Source organism: Lagopus muta, chromosome 6 (assembly GCF_023343835.1).
Source record: "Lagopus muta isolate bLagMut1 chromosome 6, bLagMut1 primary, whole genome shotgun sequence".
NCBI classification, from domain to species: domain Eukaryota; kingdom Metazoa; phylum Chordata; class Aves; order Galliformes; family Phasianidae; genus Lagopus; species Lagopus muta.
In genome coordinates this window covers 27528748-27552640 of record NC_064438.1, presented here as the reverse complement: position 1 = coordinate 27552640, position 23893 = coordinate 27528748, and the positions used below count along the sequence as shown (strand labels likewise).

At 46.1% G+C, this 23893-nt stretch overlaps 2 protein-coding genes across 14 annotated transcripts in view; one reads left to right on the top strand and one right to left on the bottom strand.

Moving 5' to 3' along the window:
* Positions 1 to 14700, top strand: part of SMOC1 (SPARC related modular calcium binding 1) — a 165946-nt gene extending 151246 nt beyond the window's left edge. For 5 of the 6 annotated variants that reach the window (XM_048949787.1, XM_048949786.1, XM_048949784.1 and 2 more), the window contains exons 12-13: positions 2926 to 2976; positions 4592 to 14700. In XM_048949787.1, the coding sequence (XP_048805744.1) occupies positions 2926 to 2976; positions 4592 to 4608 (68 nt within the window). In that variant the 3' untranslated portion in view covers positions 4609 to 14700. The remainder of the gene's footprint in view (positions 1 to 2925; positions 2977 to 4591) is intronic. The other variant, XM_048949783.1, reaches the window with a different exon arrangement.
* A 128-nt stretch (positions 14701 to 14828) lies between these two features.
* SLC8A3 (solute carrier family 8 member A3) overlaps positions 14829 to 23893 on the bottom strand; it is a 99144-nt gene continuing 90079 nt past the window's right edge. For 6 of the 8 annotated variants that reach the window (XM_048949780.1, XM_048949779.1, XM_048949773.1 and 3 more), the window contains 4 exons: positions 18264 to 18388; positions 17671 to 17770; positions 16739 to 17014; positions 14829 to 16584 (listed from right to left, as the gene is read on the bottom strand). In XM_048949780.1, the coding sequence (XP_048805737.1) occupies positions 16208 to 16584; positions 16739 to 17014; positions 17671 to 17770; positions 18264 to 18388 (878 nt within the window). In that variant the 3' untranslated portion in view covers positions 14829 to 16207. The remainder of the gene's footprint in view (positions 16585 to 16738; positions 17015 to 17670; positions 17771 to 18263; positions 18389 to 23893) is intronic. The other 2 variants (XM_048949775.1, XM_048949776.1) reach the window with 1 other exon arrangement.

Here is a 23893-nt window from a genome sequence, read left to right as displayed (position 1 = left end):
AACTTGCCTCAAATATTCCAAATTGTGGTTGGAATCCCGCAGCATAAGGATTAGAATGAGGTGGGTCATCATTCCAGGTGACTGTGCCTCCTGTTAAGCAAATTGAACACTTGCACTGATTTTGAAAATAAACCTTAAATACAAATTTTGTACAGTCTGAAATGGTAAGAAAAACAAGTGTTAAGGCTTCTGCATTTTTGTTAGTGTTTTGGTTGGGTTTTTTTGGTTGGTTTTTTTTTTTTTTTGAATCAGTTCCATCCAAACATGGAAATAATGTTCCTTGGTGGGAGGACAGGGCATAGACAAATCAGTAATGTTACATGTCTCATGGATAAAAGGAAGCTTTATGTGGGAGGATTCATCTGCAGTGTTCATAATGACAAGCATGAATTTGAGCTCTTTCCAGTTAGGATCAAATCTGTCTGAGATGCAGAGTTATATCTGTCCTCCCCTCCTCAGTAAGTTCTTGATCTTTGTAGTCACCCATTATGTGGATGCTGCTACTAAAGAAAGAAGGAAAAATAATAGACAATCTAAATGGCTGGTTAATTAGTGGTGTTTGAGACCCTTCTAATCAGTACCTGCAGAAGTGACTGATTTTCTTTGCGCTTGGGAGACTTCTGGGAATAAAAACTCCATTACTTAGGCAAGCAGTTGTGTGGGAACAGGTAGCAGGGAGTGGTCATCTCAGAAAGGCCTCTGAATTGATGACAATAGGAAGCTGATGACAGTCTGAGAGGCTGTGAGGAAACTGTAAGGTACTATTTGCTGAACACATTTAGGTAGTGACTGAGTTAATTGAACTGAAATTCAGAGTATATTTAATTGAAATTAGATGTAGATTGAGATGTAAACAAGCTCCGCTGATTCAGTGCTTGGTTTTGTTTGCTTTGCTCAGATATTCCCCTTTGGGGTTCAGTTGGGATGCTATAGTTTGTCTCCTTTAATCCTGAGGATAAGTACCAGTTGGAACATTTGTACGGTCTTGACATGAGATAGGATTCCTGAAAGCATGTTTCTTCCCCATCAAAAGTGATAGGTTTGCTCAGTGAATCAGAGGAATTACTTCTACCTATAAAAAACTGCTGGGGTTTCCTTGAGCTTTTTCTTTTGGAAGACATCTGGCCAAATATACTGCAGCTAGAATTATTACCCAGAATAGCATACCTGAGCAAATACTTTGAATTATGAAATTTAGTGAGTGATGGGATATCACCCTGCAATACCCAAATGCTTCACAGGTATGCTCTATTTACCCACCGTCCCCATCTGCCATATCCCTTCCTCTCTTTCATTTCAACTTTATGCTCATTACAGTGTTACTCTGATAGGGTTTTGTCTTCTCTACACATGCTGGCCTGTTTTTATATTGAAAGTAGCTGACTGAAGATCGTATTCTCTGCCTTTGGAGTGAAAGATAGTCAGTTTTAAGGCAGTTGTTAGTTTCCCTGCACTAATGCGTCTGGGAGTAAACCCACAGAAAGCACATAGCCCTACCAGCGTGCTGCAAAGGTCTGCCATGCCTGGTCTTGGGACCCCCTGCCATTGCTGGCCTTTTGGATCAACTTATCTGTTGTTTTCCGAATCTTTTTGAAGACGAGCAGTTTCAGTCACAGCAATGCACGCTAGTCCTAGCTTCACTACTCGAGGGGGTGAGTGCAGACCCTTGGCAGCGCGGCCCTTAGCTGCAGGTAGGCTGAGGGCAAAGGGCGATGACGGAGCGGAGCTGTGTGCGGCTGAGCAGCACCCTCTAGGGGAACAGCCGCCCGAGGATGCAGCAGTTCATAAGCGGACTGTGCTTTTATTGCCAGGCCCCTCGGTGAGTCCCAATTAGCTCTGGAAGAATCTGCCTCTTGGCTACGGAGCCCTGCTTTTCATGTGCAGGCATAGGAATAAGCTAACGGCGGTCTCTCTGATCTTGCCAGGGCAGATGGCTGAGACGAGGCTGGCATTCAGGGACCTTGAAATTCACTCACTCGCTGTGTTTATGCAGTTCCTCTTATTAACGTTTTTTAAAGCTAAAATATTTTGCTTTGTGATCCATTTCAAATGCAACTGCCGCCTTTCTCTTCCTTGTATCTTGTATTCTCTCCCTTTTCCTTGTCAGGGTGCAGCATCTGTCTTCCTGCAGTTTCCTTGCTCTCCCACCTTGTTGCTACATTTCTGCTCATCTTCTTTCCCACAGCAAAATGTTCTTTAGGTGTGAGTTCCTGTATTACTGGTGCAAGTTAAATCATGCCTTACTTTGCACCTTAAGTCAGCTGCACACACACATCAAGGATTTCATCCTGACCTGAACTGGGAGTGGCAACAAGCAGGAGGTCCCCCTTCTAACAAGGCCCTTGCCTGAAATCCCTACTTAGCAGCCAGCAGGGACTGAAACATACTTTTGGAAGTGCTCAGCTCCTATAGTCCCTATGTTGTCAGTACCCAGCAGGTGGTGGGAACTGGTTTATTGTAGAGGCAAAAGTGCTTGCTGTTAGCTCCATCTGGTGTGGGGTGCCTGTGCCTTTATCTTGTGACAGTCATTGCTGTGCAGTCTGTTCCTGCCCTTCTGCCAGATATGAGTTCAGATCTTTCATTTCATAGCAAAGACTGTTTTGGGAAACTTCATGTTCACTACTTGCATCTTTCCTTTCCTTTTCTTCCTTCCTTCCAGACTTTATTTTAACCTTGTAATAGTTGCTTTTTGCCCACACCAAACCTCCAGCTCTCCTGATGTTTGGATACTAGAACATCAGGTGATTAGCATCAAGCTTGTAGGTCTGACTCTTGCACATGAGTCTTCCAGAGGCAGGACTTGCTGTGTGCACATCCAGAAAGGAAGAGCTCCCTGGAGTCTGCCTGCTGCCAGCAGATGATGGGGATGCTCCTTGGTCATGCCGTGACATTTATTGCGTTTAACATGGTTCTTGGATTTTACAGGTAGCCTGAGCAGTTTCCCCAGTGGAAAAAGACAAGGCCTTAACCCTTTCAGTGAGTATCTTGTCAAAATATTTGTTACTTTTTCTTTTGTCTGTGATACCCATGTTTCCCAAAATTTGTGCTCCCTGCTCTTCTACGTTCACAAATAGCGATCCATAAATAACTAGAAGCCAGGGTTGTTCCTAAGAGGTGTGAAGATTATAACATGCTGGTCTACAGCATCAGCTCAAAGTCCAGTACCATGTCTTCAGCTATGGCAGACAGCATGTAGCTGAGGAATTGGAATAGGATAGAGCAAGAATACTCTTCTTGCTTTGCTCTTCCTCTTTCTGGCGAGCAACAATTTAAGTGATTAGTTGCATTTATGTTTAATTGCTTCACGGCCATGTTCCCATGGATATTCTTCTGTGTCCCAGTTAATGTCTGCTCTCTTCTGTACTCTGTGGCAGTGAATTGCACCCTTTCATCGGGTGTGAAGAACAACTTTTGTTTGCTTTCCTTTCAGACCTGCTGCCTCATGGTTTCCTTGGGTGTGTCTCAGTTTGTCTTGTGAGAAACAGTGATGTTTCCTGGTGTGTCCTCAGTTCTGAGCATATATTTGAGTTTTGTTGCCACTAAAAGCTGAGAAGAGGTGTTGCAAAAATCACGTCCTGTGGCTTCAAGCTTTTTCCTAGTCACTCATAGTCTTTAGTGTAGAACAGATCATCTAGACACTGAGGTCAGCCTGCTGTTGTTATTCACTGAGCACTGTGAGAGCCTTTTGCAAAGCTGTGTAATGAGGTTCAGTTATGACAGCCCGGAGTAATTTTGCATTTAACAATATTTGCCCCCACTTCAGAGGGTATGTTGATTGACACTGGTTCCAGTGAGGCCTGTCTATTAACTTTCCTCCTTTTGAAAATCAGATCCATACTGCTGCCTTCTCTTTGCCATGTTTTCCCTGTAATTAATCCTCAGCGAGTGCTTGTTCTAATCCTGTAAATTCTTGGAGAACCTTTGATGAGGGACTTAAAAAATGCTTTTTGAAGAGAGGGGCATGGGAGTGTGCACGTCCACCTGACTCACTGAGTAGCACACTTGCACCATCCCCTGGGACAGCTGGAGCTCGGCAGGGCAGATTCATCAGCCTGTTAAGACTTCAGAGGGTGTGATGCAGGCAGGTCTTGAAGGGAAACTGCTGTGTTTTGCCGTCACAGTGACTGGGAGAGATCTTGAATGTCTGCCTCCTGCTTGTCTGCTGAGGGATGGAAGCAGCTGGCTCTGGGGCTGCTGATGACAGGGCAGCCATGCAGCAGTGGGGTTCTGCATCAGCCATCACAGGCAGAGCAGCAGAGGGAGAGGCCAGCATTTTGCCCAGTCTGCCTGCCGATTTCCAAGAGGGGGGAGGGAGAGGGAAGTGGTGGTTTACGTTTAAAAATATATAAATCCCTAGGGCTGTGTGTGACTCAGTCAACACTTTTTCAGCAAGGCTGTCTCATTAGCCCCGTGTTGTTTTCAGCCTCACAGCTTACTTGAGATCTCAGCTTTACAGGGCCGTGTTTGCAGCAGAAGCTGTATACTGTATCTTACTTCATTTGGAAGACATTTTGGTTTTAATTTGCCTTCTTTACTCACTTTCTCTGCTTCTGTTTTGTTCCTCTTTCTTTGCCCACCCCACCCATTTCAGTAGGCCGCTTGGTGTAGCAGCAACAGAAGACAGAAGGGAAGGCAGGAGCCAACCCAAAGGAAGGAAAGATACAGCGACAGATGGACACCTTGCTTCTTAAGAGCAAGCATACAGCATCAGAAACATCCAACGTAGCAGAAGTGGCACCCAGAACGTTTGCACTTTCTAATAATTGGTTTGGGTTTGTTTTTAATTTCTTTTCAATGCCATTATCTAATACTTTGGAGAGCGGGGGGAAACAGGATCATGACTTTTTAAAATTGGAACAGCTACTGATGACTTAAAATTGAGTTCACTGGGACTCGAAGAAAGAGAATTTTATATACTGTATATAAATATGTATGTAAATTGTACAGTTGTCTTGTACAGGGGTTGGAGTCACTGTTCTGTTCCTCCCTTTGCTTCTGAAGGCTGTTAGGGTTAGAGGGACACTTTGCATTTAATGGATTACAGTAATGCATTCATTTCTGCCAACTGATCCATCATTCAGTTGCAAACTGATCTCTTACTGTCCCCACGCACGAAGGAGTAAGCATATCAGCATGACCTGAGCAAACAGTGCCCCACATACTAAATGCTTCTTGAGAACCTCCTCTTTGATTACTGTGCAGCTCTGTTCAAGTCACAGGCATCAGGACTTCTGAGAGAGCAAGGATTTCTCCTCAGCAGTTGGGCACTGCAAAGCTACTTGGAGTAGGGGTAGGAAAGGGTTGTATTAAGGAAATGTAGAAATAGTTTCTGCACCTGTTGCAAAATGGTTAGAAATGAATTGCAAATGCATCGCTATTCAGGCTCAGAAGACATGCTTAGCAAAGATGTGCCATGTCCTGAGAATCTAATGCTACTGGAAGGGCATGGAAACCATAGACACTAGTAGAATCAGCGGAGTGATGTCACGCATCTTCTTCTCTGACACAGTGTTCATCTATATGATGCAAGCAATAAAAATACTGAGGAACCATCTAAAAGCAGCATCAGACTGCCTGTTACTTTGCTGGAGAGCAAAGAACAAATTTGTCAGTGCAGAAGGACATGTTCTGCTGGTTCCCAAGAGTCTGCTTTTACTTATGCTTCAACTCTGCAGCTTGGGCCATGCTTGCTGGTAAAGGATTGCGTGCAATGACTGATCTTGTCTTTGGTGGCTCCTCTCCTGCACAGGGGACAGCCTGTCTAGCTTTGATTACCTACTTCACCTGATTCATTGGTATCAGTATCTCCCGTGCTTTTGTGCTCGGTAACAGCAAAGGCTTGAAGAGCTTGGTGCTCCTGGAGGCCACAAGAGCTGTTTCAACCACCTGCAGTTTTTCCAAACTTGTTGCTTGTTAACTTCAGTCAGATGCAGCTGTAAAGTCAGCAGATCAGCTATCCTTGGTTTGGACAGAGTGTGATGGGACACGCCGTGCTGTGATTTGCTTTGCTCATTTTCAACCTCCAGCGGCACTTGCCTATTCCTAGAGGAATTCTGAGCAACTTCCCATTTCAGATTTGGCAATCCTTGTGCCACTCATTTTTGGATCCGGAACCAGTAGTAAGAAATGACTTTGTGCCATGCTGATATGAGATCACACCAACAATTGTTTGTAAAAGTGTTGTGATACTGCAGAAGGTGAACTTGTCCCCTGAGGCTTTGCGGCTTTCATATAAATGTTACAACACAGCCACTCTGTGGCATGTCACCTGATGGCAGACACATCACAGCAAGAGTGTCCTGATGCAGTAAGCTAGTGCCTTGTTGCCAAAACGGAAAATTAGAAAAAATAACAAGCATTTTTGAAATAGCCATATAGTAGCAATGACAACTCTTCCCTGAGAAGTAAATTGGAGCTGATTGAAGCGTTTTATATGGTTGAAAACACCTCTGGTAGTCTCTGAAGTGTACATTACACCACTGTAATGTATAGAAAAGCTCTCTTTAGCAAGAGCAGATCCTGCAGCTCGATCCTTTATGGTTCCTCACATACAATGTATGTGTTTTTCTGGACTGCAAGCTGCCAACTTCTCAATTGCATCTTCTCTTTTTAAAATGCCCAGCACTCATCTTTTGTGTGTTGGAATGATTTGGTTTAGTGTATAGTTAGAAATGTTCCTATCTCTTGTTATTCCTATTGTAGGAGCAAAGAACGAACCCAACTGTATAAAAAAAAAAAACACTTTTCCTTGTCTTTATATGCTAGCCTTAGAAAGTGAAAGCTCTGGCTGCTGGGTGTTTTCTTGTTTGTTTCTTTTTTCTTATTTTTTTTAATTGCATAGTTACATCCAGCAAATCCAGACAGTTGGATCTCAATAGGAGCTCTGTCATCCAGCCACTGGGACAGGCAGTGCCCCACAGAATTGCAGGGGTGTGCAGAGCTGCTAGAAATCATTGCATCTTTTCATCTGGAAATGCTGGGAATGTCAGTAAAGTAGACAGCCAGCACTGCTGCCTGCCACATTAATATCCTTCTGCAGACCTTTTTCTCCTCTTCGCATCTTTCAGGTCTAAAAGGCCTGCGCTCACATGTAGTTTGCAATTAAAATTGAGTCAGTTGTTCGAGGAGATCAAACAAGGTTGGCTTTGGTATTGGTGGATATTCGTGTTGCTGTATTAGTGCTGACTTAATGGATGGATGGGGGTCCAAGCATTATGTTTCTTTAGTTTCATGGGAGGAGTCCAACTCCCAGCATCACAACTTCGGATTTGCACAGGCCTCAGAGCAGCTTATGGCAGCATTTGTACATTGACATGCATGACCCAACCACTATGACTGCATAAAGTCTGGGCACAGGTTAGATTACTTGTTCAGGATTTGTGTGTTGGAAGCTCACAGAAGGCTGTACTGGTCCTGACTCATATAATCCACCCATTGAGTGTCCAAACAGTCATCAGAACAGAGCAATGCTTCAGCTCCCCTCATCCCTTGTTGTTTTTCTTGCCAGTCACCGGGCTGCCAGGCCAAATGTCCTTATCTGGCAGTGACAAGCATGTTCTGCTTTGCCTTGCATCAGTAGCATCCTACTGAAGCTGGGGCAGAGGGTGTGTCACAGTTGTGCCTGGAAGCAGACCGTGGGTATCTCTCCTCATCCTACAAGTCCTCCTGGGCCTCTCCAGCTCTACTTTAAATGACAGGTGAAAACACTCATGACAGAGGAGGACCAGGGGTCTACAGAGCAAATCATCTGCTCTTCTGCTTGAAGCAAAACCATATCCTTTTTTGCTGATCCTCCAAGGACGTAGTGTCTTGGAGGGAGTTGCATTATGGTGGGATTCACTCCTATGAAGGCACTGCTTTCCATGGCCTAAGTTTGTATTGAACTTATCCTGCCCCAGCACATTTCTGCCTATGGCATTGTTTGTTAGACTGAAAGGCATCTGTTTGATTTTAGTTTTGTAATAAAATAGATAACTTTTGCTCTAAAGTCTTTTGGTTGTTTCTTGTTGAATATTGATTTTCAGAGCTCATCTTTCTTTCACATTATGTTTTTTTAATTATATTGCCAAATGAGGAAAGGAGACTTTCCTTCTCCCAGAATCGGGTCTCAGTCATTGATTGGATCTGAGGATGCTTCTTTCTTGTGTGTAAGCCTCCAGGATGAACTAAAACATGCACCCGTGTGCTGTCCTCTGGGGTTTAATGACAGATTCTGCTCAATCTACTTCAAAAGACTGAAGATTCGGTGGCAGAGCAGAGGTGACCTCCAAAGGTGGCAGCTACTGCAGAATGTGATCTCAAAGCACCCTCTCCTAAACCAGGGACAGAAGACAGCCATTGAGTCTCACTGGATCTTCTGATCAGTTCTCATGTTGGAGACTTTGTACATCGCTGAATGAGGAAGAACTGTTAAAGCTGCTGTCCACAGATACAAGTTAAATGATGAAAGTATTGCAAACTGGAAAAAGAGAGGAGTGAAGCCAATGTGGACTTTCTGGACTAAACTGGCAACCTAAGCAGATTTTGTTGTATTACCAAGGTGACAAATTTGAGGGCTCAAGAAGAAGCAGTAGATGTCATCTCTGGAGTCCTACAAGACTTAAAGAATTAAAAGTAGGAAAGGACTTTTTTTTCTTTTTTTTTTTTTTACTAAGTAATTCTTTGGCCATTCTTTATGGCACTCTGAGGAGCCTTCATCCTTCTCTGGCCTTGCAGTGATTCTGTAAGCAAGTCAGAAGAACGACAGAGAGATTGTTTCTGCCTCTGCCTCCAGCAGAAGTCTTTTCTTCCTCCCCTTTCCCCTTATCTTTGACATAAGGAACAAAATCTCTATGCAGAAGGCCAACCTCCTGACTTCTAGCCCTTACAAGCCATTTTGGGCAAAATAACTTGGCAGCTCTCCAAAGCTGCTGTTAAATCAGGCAGCAGGATCTGCATAAGTGGTGCTGCTTGACTTGGAGAATGCCTGGGTTTTCAAAAACAGCACCTCAGAAACTAGGAGTACGGCAAGCCAGTATTTTCTAAGGAGTGTTTGCTAGAAAGCCTGAGGCTGACTGGGCCACAAGTAATGATGCTTTTTCCTATTCTCTATCTGTGGGCTGCCCCACTTAGCAATTTTAACAGCTGTTTTTGCTTTTTAGAAGCGCCTTGCCTGTGCACACCAGGAGATGTCTAGCTTTCATTTGGAAAACAGCACCAGCTACATGCTGCAATGCAAACTACATCCCCACCTCCTGTAAAAGCAAGAGTGAGTGTTTAATCCATGTTGTATTGTTCTTTCACCACACTGGGTCTGGACTGGAGGTCTGTGGCTCTCAGCCCTGGTAGAAGGACTACAGCCTCACTGTGTACTTAGCTGTGAGGATGCATGAATTGTTGATACGTGGATGAAGGACTCAGCTGTGTGTGTGACCTTCATCCTTGGTTTGCTGAAATTAGTTCTGTAGCATCTCAGAGTTGTGCTTTAGGCAATAAAAACTGCAGTGACTGAATGTCCGTTGTCCCACTATAGAGTAGCACTCTGGCTTTGCATTGCATGCAGTGCCAATGTTATCACATGATTTTGGCTGGGACTACTCAAGTGATGCCTTCTGACTTCTCTACACCAGAAAAGACTGACACAATATTTGGCTGAAGAAATGCAGCTGTTTGTGAAGTGGCTTGGATGTTCTCACTGTGAAATGGCAGTTGTGACAGATAAAGCTGCATGGAGGTGGCTAAAGTTGGATCTGGGCTCCTGTAGTCCAATATGAATGCAAATTATTGCATCTCTTGACCTGTTATGATTTTTTTGAAGTGGTCAGGTGTTTGTTACAGGCTTTTTCTGCTTGAAATGCTGCCAAATATCAGCCCTTTGTAAAAGGAGTTAAAGTACTTCAACTTCAAAAAGACAGAATAGCAAATATCAATGAATTCAGGAAACTGGTGGGGGCAGGATCTCTGAATAGCTGTCCAAAAGGATAAAAGAGATCTGAGAACTGATATAAGGGCTGGTGTCAAAGTCCTAATAAGAAACTATCTTGCTGTACAGGAAATTGAGGGAACATAGAGACCAAGGCCTTCACTTGTGAAGAGCTTTAGCATCCTGAAGCTTGAAAAGAAAAAACACAGAACCTGAAGCAAGAGCATTTACCTAAGGCTCTGAATACAGCAATGGCACGAGAAGGCTGGCGTAAGATCAGAAGGGCTGAAGCCTAAAAATACCTTTAAGTAGCACGTGATCTAAAAGAGGTGGAGGGAGAAGGTAAATTCTGTTATAGCATGAAAGCTGATGTGAAACACTCACTTAAAGAAAGCAGAATTTTTAAAGCTTATTTTATTCACTTTGTTTAAAAAAAAAAAAATAATGTGACCCTATTCTTAGCAGAATTAATTTTATTAAGGAGAAAAGAGCATAACACCGCACCAACCCCCCTGATGAGGAGAAAGAGCAAGGTAAGTGATACTTGGATCATTAAGGAGAATGGCAGCAGGATCAGGTGAAGCTCACTGTGGAAAATTCAGAGTACTGGCCCAAGTGCTTCTGACTCACATGGGATGGGTTTTGGAGCATGGTAGAATACATGTGAGCTTCCAGAGGAATTAAGGATGGCAAGACAAGGTCACCTAACTAGAGATGAATTAAATCAGGGAGTTACAGACCTGATATTTTAATGGTGTCTCTGTGTGAAAACTTCTGAGTGAGGTGCTGAACAGTTACTCCCTTAATTACCTAATACATGTATAAGTGTGTGGAAAATGGCTGGAATGGATTTGTTGATGTTTTGTTCAGGACAAATCGTATCAAACCAATGTAATTTCACTCTTTGACAGGATAACTGGCCTCATCGCTTTGGGGTCGGTATGAGATGTGATATATCTTGACTTTGGGAAGGCTTCTGGCACTGTCCCAGAAGACGTTCTCATAAGCAAGCTGAGGAAATGCAACCTAGACTCACAATACATTGAGCTCAGTGTCAAAGTCAGAGACCTTTCTGGGCAAGTCTTTTGAGTGTCTGTCCAGGGTCCAGGTCTATTCAGTATTTTCATCAGCAGCTTTAGGAATCTGCTTTGCTATACAATGTCCTGGTGGCATCCAACTGCGTGGGGCAGTAAGCACTTAGGAAGGGTAGAACCAGAAAGCTTGATAAATTGGAGAAACCATCCAAGTCAGCAGGATGAGTTCCAGCAAAGGAGTATGCAATGACCTGCCATGGGAATACTGAGGAGAATGTACAAACAAAATGTAATCCAGTAGCAAATACTGCTTAGAAGCTGAGAGAGGAGAAAGGGGAGAACCTGAAGGTCTTTCTAACATCCAGCATACTCCTATGAGTGATGGTAATCAGTGGTTTTCCGTGCCACTGTGAATAAAACAAGAAGGAAAAAGTCATCAGGGCAAAAGAAAACCATTTAGTTTTGCTGTTATTTTCTATGCAAAATGCTATTGAAGGAAAGGAGGTTATACAACCTCTTTTGCTACATTTTTAAAAGCTTATTGAACAACCATGGGAGTAGTCTCTACAGCATGCCCTACTGAGGTGTCCTTGAGAGAAGAAGGCCCCTTTTCAGCTTTAATGTTGAGTTTCTTTCCTACATCTTTTCTGTGCACCCAAGTTGTATGCATGTCGTTTTCAGAAAACACGACCAGTGTTCCTGTAATGAAGCCTATTTCCTGAGACACCAGAGAGGTCATCCCAAGAATTTATTTATAACTTCACAATTATATTATATGAATTATAAATTCACACTCTAAAAGAATACAATCTTGCTTAAAGGGTTTAGTCCTTTAATTTACCTAAATGTCAGACTAAATTTAACTTTCTAGACCTGTGTTATTTTTTTATTGCATTGTTTAAATTGGGCCAGTCTCTGAGTACACCCTCAGCAATGATGAGGTGGGTAGGTAATGATTTTTCCTTTAGCTACAACACTCAGCTCACCATGTAAGTGGCATTAACAATGGCACTGTGAGACATTGGTGCATCCTTAGTTATAGGTGATGAGCTCATCAGCATCATGTCATACCTGCTGGTTCCGTGTCTAAGCTCAAGCCATCGTTTCTTGGAGGCACATCTTGGTTTTCCTGAGGAAAACTAACTCAATCCAGCCACCACTTGAGGCAAAGCATGGCCTCCCAGGGAAGGGGAGGTAGAGGGGTGTGTGTTTTGGGTAAACTCCTCAGGGCGTTAATATCGGTGAGTCATTTACTCATGGTTTTAATTATCTAGACATTATATTGTAAATAGCTCACTTAAATACCGAGAGGACGTTCGTCCCCACCCCCCTGTGGAGGCAAGTCACAAATAACACTATTAACAAGCAGGCTGCCTCTGGCACACACACACACATTATGACAACAGTCATTAAAAACATTTTTTTCCATACAATATTCCAGAGGTTATTCTTGGTGACAGTGCTTTTCAGCTTGTGGCCAGGGCTGAGCAACTGCTGCTCCCTTTCATGTGGGCTTGTTCGTACACCAAGGTCATGGCCATGACAATTCCCCAGCTGAATAAACCCAGAAATATTGCCATGCCCAACCCCAAAGCAATATCAGGTGAATGATACGAGGATTACCCGTAGCTGTGCAACACCACACATTCAAAAAGTGACTGAGGATGGTCTGTCCAGGGAGGTGGTAGAGTCAGTGTCCTTGGGGGTGTTCAAGAAATGTGTACATGTGGCACTGAGGGATATGGTTAGTGGCCATGGTGGGGATGGGCCAACGGTTGGACTTGATGACTTTAGTGGGTTTTTTTAACCTTTATTATTCTGTATCTCACCACTTAGAGGTACTACAGCAGCCTTACAAATGCCTTCCCAGAGCAAAGTGCTCTGCTGGGGAAGGCATGTGAGTTGGCGTCATCCTACCACAGCAATGGGCCAAGGCGACTGAAGCCCATAGTGGTGGCACATGCAGATTGATGGTGGCTTCTCCTTGCAGATGATGCTGTGGGTTGAGGCATTGTTGCTGCTTTTAGATGGAGAGTGGAGAAGTCCTCTGGTACCAGGGACAACTGGCTTATAAATGAGTCCAGCAGCCACAGCTGTGAGATCAGAGAAACCGTAATCACAGAATATTTTTGTCTTTAATTTGTGCTTGTCCAGAAAAGTTCTGATGACACTAACACAACAGTAACTACCAAAAAGGTAAGAAACTCTGAGCTAAGAGCTGCAAATGCTCTCCTCCCTCATTTAAAAACTTTGCTCAACAGCTTTAACAGCCACTCAGTTCTTAACTGTGTACTGCAGCTGATTCCCAATGCCTGCAGTCTGCTCCCATTCAGCCCAACTTTCCCTGGGGTAGCATCCTTAGGTTCCGGACCTAGTCCTCTGAGTGCTGGCCTGCCTCTGTGCAGTGGTGACAGTGAGCCAGGCAGGCTGGGGGTTCCAGCACCCTGCACCCCAAACCCAGTCACTGACACTAAAGGCAATGGCTTTGCCTTTTTTGCAGCAGCAAGGAAAACAGAGCAGCAAAAGTTCCCCTCTGCAAAGCATCAAAGGTAAAGCTGCTGCTGGATCCTCCCAGCAAAACCTGATGCTGGCAGAGAGTGAAGCAGGCAGGGTGAGCGATGGTGTCCACACACCTGCCCAGATGCAAGCACACAAACCAAAAATAAAACATAAAAGCCTCAGCAAAAACAAATCCCCAAGGCACCACATTTGCTTTTTTTTTTTTTCAGCTTGCATATTTTTTAATGAAGTAAAAAAGGAAAAATAAAATAAACACTCCACTGAAGTTGTCAGCTTGGCACAGGTCTCCACAGTGCATCGAGGGCACCAAAGTCACCATGCAATTGGCAGTCACAGATGTTCATCCCCCTGCACCCCCTCCCACAGAGTGAGCCTAAGAAAGCTGCAGATGAAAAGCACATGACCAATACAGCACAAGCAACAGAATAACAGCACTGCATAACAGTGAGCTCCCCACGCCTGAGTTTTAGCCAGGAATGGGGGAACTGATATGGTTAAAATAACAACAGACTTGACATGTCCAAATTAAAAACTGCAATGATAACATAATCCCGTTGCACCTTAAACACCCCTACACACACATCCAGAGATCATTTGTCGGGACTTCTTTCATTTTTCCTCACCAGTCACACATCTGTGCTATGGGGTCCCAGCCTGGATGGCAGCAGAAGTGGTGCCCAATGCCGGCAGGAGCTGCTCGGTGGGTGGTGGCATGGCCAGATATCAGAGAGACCAACTCACTTGGCAGGATCCCCCTCTTTCTTGTGCCCTCCCCCAAAAGCCACCACAGAGGGAGGAGAAGAGGCAGTAGACCGTCTTCCCTTTAGCCTCCATGAAGGGCACTTCACCTGCAAAGCTCCTGCAAGATGGATCCTTCTTCTCTGCCTCATGCTTACACACATTTATACAGCGAGATATTCAATAAACCTTTTGTACGAAAATAAATATTTTCCTCTGTGTTTTAAGGACCAATGTCACACATCTTTTTACCTGCTATAATGATACGCGTGTTCCATCCATGACAGCCTAATTCCTGCTGCTTTGCCCTCACCTGCAGCCACCATCTCCAAGGGCAGCAGGAAGCACTCCAGTATGCTGACAGCCCCTCAGTCTGTGCTGTGCTGACTGCCTGGGTTTGGCTGATGCTAGTGAAGTCACGGATTTTTCTGTACAGCACCTGTTTCTTGATAGAAGAAATTATCTTCCTCTTGGAAACACTTTTAAAAAAGCAAGGTTTTTAACAACGTCTTCCAGGTCTCTCAGTTAAGAAACGTGTTTATAGATAGAACTGTTTGTATAGATATAGGTATAAGTTTTATTTAATTTTATTACCAACCCAACATTTTGATTTGCAGCCGTTGATGTAATTCATGTAATTCATACTCTTGCTTTTGTTTTTTTTTTCCTGAAAAAGAAAAGCACTTGAGATGAAAAGGGTGTGCCTGTCTGCCTGTCTGCTCTCCGGGGGTGTGCTGGGGTTGCACAGGACTGCGGGTGGACAGCAGTTTGAAGCCTGGTCCTTTTCATGGAGCATGAGGGGGTGATGGGTGGGACAGGGACCCCATTCCTGTTCACCAACCTGCGTGTTTAGACCTAACCTCAACCTGAAAGGCCAGCGCTGAGAGAGCTGTGGGAGACACACGGAGGCTTCCTGCTCACTTCGGTACAACAGAGCAGCGTGTTACTGGGATTCACTCCCACATCCACTGAGGCCTACAGGACAGGGCTGTGCCAGGCCCCCATCTTGAGCAGCCTATGCAATCTCACGGACCCCTCAGCCGGCTGTGACTGTGCCGCTGTTCATTTCACTATCTCTCGCCCATTCACATCATTTTCTCTTCCTTCAGTACCACAAGCTCAAAGTTAATTACACAAAGAGAAATGCCATAGTCAAAATATACATTATACATATTATATTAGAAGGTTGGTTGTTTTGGTTTTTTCCTCCTTTTTTTTTTTCTTAGCCCAGGCAGGTGATTGAGATGCTACATGCTTCAGCCTTCATCACTGAACTGGTGTGCTGTGTGTATGTATGTGTGTGTCTGTATTAAAAATATATCAGTCCTGTGATGCTCTTAAAAAAGAAAGAAATGGATGGAGGCGGGGGAGGAAACTTGTGAGATTGAAAAAGTTCTTTGACAGTGTCAGAGTCTGTTGTGGCTTCAAAAAGTACACCTTCGATTCCAGCACTGACGGCAGCTTGAAGCTTTAGATTTTAAACTTCTAACATTTTTCTGTCTAAGTAGTAAAAATAAAAAAATAAAAAATAATAATAATAAAAAAAATCAAGCCATGTGCACTCCCCCCCAAACTATAAAGCAATAGGCAAAAAAAAAAAAAAAACCCAAAAAATTTCCTATCAGACTTCTGCAATTCCTAAAGAGTAAAAACAAGAAAGCATCTCCTTACAGCGGAGGGGTGCTCTGGAGAAGAGGAAACGAACCTGTGTGAGAGGTGGCCTTGGGAGATGGCTGAGACTTCTTAGTCACATGGATTGGAGTCAGTGGCTGGGTTTACTTCATTTTGTCCCTTTAAATGCTTGCCATTGTTGCTTTCTTTTCTTTTGCATCATTTTTTGGGGTGGTTTTCGTGGATTTCTTTATCGTCCCGTGATGGATCTGCCCATCCTGGCACCTGTCAGGGTGGCGAGCTGACAGCCGTCCATCCTGGTGAAACCACTCATCCAGGGCCGGTGTCCAGTGAGGTAATGGAGGAGGGGGTCCCTCCCTCTGCGGCACCGTCTCTCTGCCGCCTAAAACCCCTTGATGTAGCAATAGGCTTCCAGGGTGGCAAAAAGGATGTACAGCAGCCACAGGCTGACAAAGAGCAATGTCGTGGCCAGTTTGCAACCCCGGGGACCACCCAGCTCTCCCCCGAGGTGGGGCCGCCGGCGGTAGAGGAGAACGCTGATGCAGATGAAGGCGAAGATGGTGAAGAGGGTGACAGAGAAGGCCAGGGTACCGGCTGACACCTGGAACTCCTGCCCCTGTGACGCCCAGTAGATCGCCGCCACCGACCATGCCAGCCCAATGCCCAGGAAGACGTTGACGGCGTTGCTGCCTGTGACATTGCTGATTGAGGCATCGGCGTACACGTCCTGGATGGCTGCAGCTTTGCTGGCAAATGTGTCTGCGGGGGAAGGAGGGATCATCAGGGTCCAGCAGGAGAAACGGGCAACCCTTCATGCTGGGGGATGAGGGAGGCTCAGGTATGCTACCAGACAGCTGGGACATGGACCCCAATCTCCGCTGGACCCCCCATCCCCTCCCCATAGCCTCCCCACCTGGTACGGAGGTGCCGAAGGCTACAAACACAACGGCGGTCACCGAGTCCTTGAGGCCGATGGTGCAGCCGAAGTGGGAGGCGAGGTCACCGATGACAGCTGTGAGCATGCCAATGATGAGGATGGAGACAACGAAGCAGGCCCAGCCATTGCAGTACTCGGTGGGGGGCACGCAGGCAAACAGCACCTTCCAGAAGACGGTCAGGAAGTGCATCACGTAGTCGAAGCAGGATGGCAGGCGCTCTTCACCAGACTCATCCTCATCTTCGTCACCTGCTGCAAACATGGAATAAGAGGTCCAGCTCATATGATTGAGCATCCTCAAGGCCACCCACCTTCTGCTGCACTTCTCCAGCCCGGCCACTGGGTGCAAGACTGGGGGGCTGCCTCCCTCCCCCCACAAAGCAGCATGGAGGTGTACCGCATTGGTGCCAGCCACCACCATGGGAATGAGCTGGTGGGACTTAGCAGCTGCCGGAGCCCTCAGTGGCAGTGGTGGGGCTCAGCAAGATGGAAGAACAACTAGGACACCTCAGGAGCACACATCCACCCTGTGTGGCTGTGAGACATTGAGCAACACTTTTAGGGGCTGTCCTGTTCTCATCCCCAGCCACAGACCATCATAGAGTACCTAGTTACCCTGTGGAAATCACTGCTGAGAGACACCACGAAATCACACAGCAGAAAGTTATAGAAATGAGTGCCACTGAGGGAAACTAGAGGGCTCTCTTGGTCCACCTGCTCCAAATCATGGGCTGATGGACCCTTCCCAGCAAGAAGTGTCACACCTGTGTGAGGGTATAAGTGACCTCTTGGAGGGGAAAGATTAACTCAGAAATTGGAAGAATTTGCCTCATAAGCTCAGACACATCTCATCCCTGGCTGCACATGCCCAGGGGATGCTGGTATGGGGTTGCTGATCTCCCTCTCACCTGCACTGACGGTGATGGCCTCCAAAAACTGGTCCCTCCAGGAATGTGTCCCTACAACCAAAGCTAGGTTTGTCTTCTTAATGAGCTTGTCCACAGTGCTCTGTTGTGGGAATAAAGATGCACAGCAATTAGACCCTTTGCTAGCAGGCAAAGCTGACCTTCCCTTCTGCCCCTTGTCAAACTGTGGTGGTGCCACAAAAATGCTCCTATCAGAAGCCCCATGCTGAACCCACTGGTAACTCCCAACCCAGTACATCATGAGCTGTACTTCACCAGAGTTTGCTTTTTTGGTACTCCTTTCTCCAAAGCTCAGCTCCTTTCTGTCAATCCTGCCTTGCACAGTTTGCTTTTCTGGCATGGTGGCATCTGCTTCTAGCAGGACTCCCCTGTCTTTCTCTCTTAACCTCTGCCTACCAGCAGCTACATCTCCTGGCATTTATTCAGTCTTTCCCTACCCTCTATTGTATCACACACTCTTTTTCCTCCCCCTGTAGACGCAGCCATACCTGGCCTCCTCAACCCTGCTTTCCATGGCAGCTCTTCACTGCCACACAGCTTCCCCCCCCTGGAGGACTCCTGGGACAACCACTGACCTTGAACTCATATGACTCCTCAATGATGACTTCTAGTTTGGGGTGTTCGCCAAGTATTGGTTTGCCCATCTCTGCAATCCTCTTGGCTTCCTCTTCTTCAACTGTCAGCTTCCTTTCAGCCACTTCTGCAAAAGCAAGACCAACACTGAGCTGCAGGCAGCAGCTCCCTTGCAGCTCCCTGCAGTAACACAGAGACCTGGGGCAGGAGTGGGGTGCTGGGCCATGGGAACAAAGGACCAAGATTTTTGCCTATCAGTCACTGAGAGCATATAGAGCATGGCTGTCTCTAAAAAGAAAACAAATCTTCAGCCTGCATTGGTGCTCTTGGATGATAAATGCTGAGTTGCGGGAGCTCAGCAGAATCTGGGGAGGTACCACAAAGGAACAGCATCCCATTCTGGCCAAGTAGTGGATCAGGTATTACCAAGGCTTCCTGTTGAGTTTACAGACACCCCAGGTAATGCCTCAGATGTGACCAATCCCACGTGGACTCCAGCAGATCTCTTACTCCTCACCAAAACTGCACAGAAGTGATAAACTCCCAGTGGAATCCAATTGTAAACTCTGCCTTCCCTTTGTCAGCCCTGCTAGACTGACTGCAGAGACTGTAAGCCTTGTGAGACTGCAGGGTTTATAAGATGTATGAGAACTCCTACGTCAAGTGGTATTCCTATAGCCCATCACAGAAGCACAAACAACCACATCCATCACTCGAAATCAATGAAGTACATCAAAACCATCACTGCCTAACTCCAACACATGTCCTGTGGATTTGGAATCCCCAGAAGTTTACAAGTACTGACAGAAACAGAAGAGCAGAGCAGCTGGAGCTACTCAGGGTGGTGGAAGGATAGAGGATGATGGCAGGCAAAGGCCAAGTGGCTCCAGAGGGGATACTTTGAGAAACCTTATGTTGTATGCTACATTTGGAGGCAAGATTCAAGCTACTTATATTCACACGAACAAGGAGTTTGTGCAGCCTTAATCTCTTTCTCCAAGACAGAGACCTAGAAAATCTAGTCTCTGCCTCTATCCAGAAGTGTATGAGGATGACAAGCTGTATCTGACATCAAAGATTCAGGTGCTTACACATCAGTTGTTCCAAGTGTGGCTCACCCCCCCCACAATTAGAAGCTCACAGGAGGAAGCACCCACAGCTCTTCAGGGGCCCAGCATAGCAGATGGTGCTGGTGTGTACCCACAGCAGGGAGCTGAGGATGAAGCACAACAGCTAGCCATCCCAGCAGGGCTGCACAACCCAGATTTGCTGGCAATCTGGCTCACTACGACCTTCCCTGGAAAGTAATACCATCAGAGCAGACATGGGCTGCAGCTAGCAGCACCAGGCTCTTGCCCACCAGCTCCTGTCATGCAGCAGAGAAAGAAAGCAAGTGTCTTCCCAGAAGGCTGGGAATCTTGGATTAAATTTCCCCAGCTTAACAACGACAGGAGAAGTGCTAAAAAAAAAATCAACAAAAAAAAAAAACAACACACAAACATCTCAGTCCCTGCTTTAACTGATTTGACAAAAGCTTCTGATATGGCAAGACAACAGAGTCTCATGCAAATCTTAGCCATCTTCAGACAGGTCCCTAAATGCACGCACCACAGAACATGCTCTCCTCCCTGCGGGAAGCAGCATCCAACACAGACTTATCTCAACCCCTGCCTCCTTGCTCATGCTGTTTGATGTGCCTACACCAGGCAGGGCAGTGCGAGAGCTGCAGCAGCACTCTGAGGAGCGGGCCAATCCAGGGCTACACAGAACGCTGTGCCCAGGACCTCTGACTGCTGGCAGGTGTCTGTGGAACGTGCAGTACTGTGAAGTGTCAGTAGAAGTGGCACCTTCATGACCAAGGCCTTGCCAGGTGATGGCCAGAGCTGGAGAGCTGCAGCCTGCTGACAGCATGTCCCAAGACCTGAGTAAGGGAGGTCCAGCTGCCCCCACACAGCTCCTCTGTAGTGAATACAGTGAACTGTAGCACTGAGGAAGAAATGTGGTCACCCAAGAAGCCATGTCAAGGGTGTGCACTGCAGGCAGGTTGTTGAATACCACTCCCGTGCTAAAACCCTCAGATATGAGCTGCAAGTAGGTGTCAACTGACATGTAGCATGCCTGATATGGTATCTCACAGAGACATTCACAGAGGAAGCTTACTTCAGCTGCAAAAGGAGATGATTCCTGCACGACTCATGTATCACAGAATCATCAAGGTTGGAAAAGACCTTCAAGATCATCCAGTCCAATTGTCTCCCTATCACCAATACTTCCCACTAAACTACATCCCTCAGCACAACATCTAAACATTTCTCGAACATCTCCAGGGTTGGTGACTCCACCACCTCCCTGGGCAGCCCATTCCAGCGCCTGACCACTCTTTTGGAGAAAAAGTATTTCCTAACATCCAATTGAATGGCACAACTTGAGGCCATTCCCTTTGGTTCTATCACTACACAAGAGAAGAGGCTGACCCCCAGCCCTCTACAGCCTCCCTTCAGTTCATTGTGGAGTGCGATAAAGTTTCCCCTGAGCATCCTCTTCCCCAGACTGAACATTCACAGCTCCTTCAGCTGCTCCTCATAAGGTCTATGCTCCAGACCCCTTGCCAGCTTTGCTGCCCTTCTCTGGACATGCCCCAGGGCTGCAAAAAGCAGAAATACATCTGGAATATTTCCAAATATGCAACAGGAAAGAGAACCTGTTACGCAAAGTACAGAAACCTAACAAATTTCAGAGGTGAATTTGAAAATGTTAAACCTAAGTCTTTCATCCTAACTTAAGACACAAACCGAACTGAGCTTGCCGATTCTGTTTGTTCCCACTGGATGCTGAGTGGAGCCCCATAAGCAGAGGCCCAGCAGCTGAGCTGGATGAGAGAGACAGACTTTTTTAATTTGGAAGGTCAAACCTGACAAGGTGAACTCTGCCAAACTGCAGCTTAATTATTAACTAGCCTGATTTCTGTTTGTATCAGCATCTGCACCTACTCCTCAATGCGGATTGTACCCTGGACTCCCAGCTGTCAACCCCAATTAAGCCTGATAAGGTCTGGATATGCCTGGCAAGAACAGGAGCTCACCAGGGCCTCCAGGACAGCTGTCACCTCCTCCCCAGGAAGAGGAAGGTGGGGACAGAGCCGTCCCCAAAACCCTGTTTGCACTGGGATGTAGGTCTGTGACCACCAAGGAATAACAGCCCATCTGGGCTACAGGAGGTGAGCAGACTGCTCAGGCTACACAAGCTGAGTCTTATGCACCAGGTACTCATCATCAGCTCCTCATACCAGGTTGCTCGTGGGCTGTTACAGGCAAGGGAGACCTGCCAGTCTGCAAGAGCAAAGGCTGGGTGGCAGCTCCTTCTGTTTTTTTCCCCTAGGAAAGGGGAAAGCAGAGCAGCATTCCCACAGCATGCACTACACCTGAATGCTCACTTGCCCTTCAGAGCACTGGGAACAAGTGGGAATTGGACATTGTCTGGGTACATTGTAAATCAATTAGATAAAGTCCACTGCCAGCTTTGCACTGAAACAAGCAATGGCAAGGCCCAGCAACACTGCTGGAGAGGTAGATGTCTATCACCTAGGAAATGCTGCAAGACTACCAAACAGCCACGGGCCAGTCTCCATTCCCTGTCACTTTCTGAATAAATTGGATTAAAACTAGCAATGCATTCATGAAAGACTGCTACGAAGGCCATTTCACACCCCTCCAGCTATCTCATATCCATCCATTTCTAGAGTGGGCACAGATCTGCATGAAGGTCACCCCTTCTGGGGACTGTGCTGCTAGGAAGAAATTAAAGCGACAATTAAAGTGGGATTTTTGTTGCAGCTCAATAAAATATAATCCTAGCTACACAAAATAAACACAGCGTGTGAATGAGCTCTTCTCTCCAGAGGACTGTCAATCTATCAGTCACAACTTGGGAAGGCTGCTGGCTAAGAGATGCACTGGCAGTGGAGGCTGGCATATTTATATGCCCTTTAAAGAAACACATGCACATACACATGCACGCACAGCCTGTGCCACTGTCTAAAATGGGAGGAATCTGCTTACTTAGCTCTGAAAGCTATTTTTGAGGCGTGATGCATCCAACATACACGCTCCAGTGTCCTTAGTGCTAACTGGGAAACTGTGCATCCATGAGAGGAGTGCTAACACAGCCAATGCACAGATTTTATAGTTGGACTTAATACTCCTTACGGGGACCCAAGGATCCAACTTGGGCTATTCTGTGATTCTATGAGTTCCCTGCTGCCCTGCTCTCAGGCCCTTGCTGGTGGCCCTGCTCCTCAGCCTTCTCACCACAAAGCGGGCAGCAACACATGCAGAAAGCGGGCCCATGAATTTCAATGCACAAAGAAACATTTTTAGAACTACTATTTCTTTGATCTGGATGAATATGTGGAAGTGAGGGTAGATAAGTAGCTAAAGTTTGGTAATTCCTCATACAGATAAGAATCCAAACATCCTAAGCCCAAGAAAAGCTCAGAAGTCTGCCTTGGAGTTTGGTGAACGCAAATAGCACAGCAGAACCTGAGCCAAAGGCTTTCCCAGCCCAGCAGTGCTGCCTCGTGTGAAACTCACAGCCCTGTTTTCCCAGGAATAGGTCTGCAGGGGTTGGCACACTCAGGCTCTCCAATATCCTCCAACTAAAGGCCACCTGGACACAAAACGTGTTCGCGCTTGGGCTCATCTCCCCATCTGTGTTGCATGCAGGTTCTTCTTCATGCATGCAGGTTCTTCTTCATGCATGCAGGGAACTTCTGCAAAAAGATGGCAAGCAGGGGCTGTGCCATGCAAGGGAAGGGGAACATGGGAGATGGTCTGTGAGGGAGAGGACTGGAAGACTCCCCCAGAACTCTCAACAAAGCTGTTTTTACAAAGATTCCTGCACTTCTGTGTAAGCTAAATCTAACATGACATGGACTAAATGAGAACATCACTTCTCTCCTTATTAGCCATGATGGCTGCTGAGTGACATTCCAGCAATATACTCCAGGAGCGAGTGTTGCCAGACCAGAACGCAGCCAAGTACTCACTGTGTGCCCCAGGGGCATGGGGCATCCCAGCACAGGGGACAGCAGGAGGCTGTGCCCCACAAACCTCACCATTAGTTGGAGATCAGCTTCTTAGAGCTGGTGACCACAGTATCCACTAACAGCTGCCAAAAGCAATCAAGCTGGATTGCAACAGAGGGAGAAAGTTATATTATTTTAAACACAGATTATTTGGTTCCCGAGTTTCTGATCAAATTAGGCAGCTACTGAATTAAAGCAATGAAATTACTGGGAAGGAGGCTGTGCTCAACTTATTCCTAGTCATCCTGGAGTTGAAAGAGTAACAAAGGAAGCCATCCAAACTACTCAGAGGAGTTTTCCATAAACACCCCAAGCTGATACTTGGGGAGCTAGGGATTTCTGCCTGCCACTAGCAATTTCCTAATTAGCCCCATCTCCTGTAGGCTCAGGCCATCCCTGCACAGCACATTTGGCATCCTCCTAAAAACTGCAGAGACAGAAGCTTTCATGGCAGAGATACTGTCAGTTTGCAGCATAGCTTGGGTGTTATGAATAAACGCAATCAGCACTTTGACTTCACCTGCAACAAAGCCTACTAAAACCCACTGT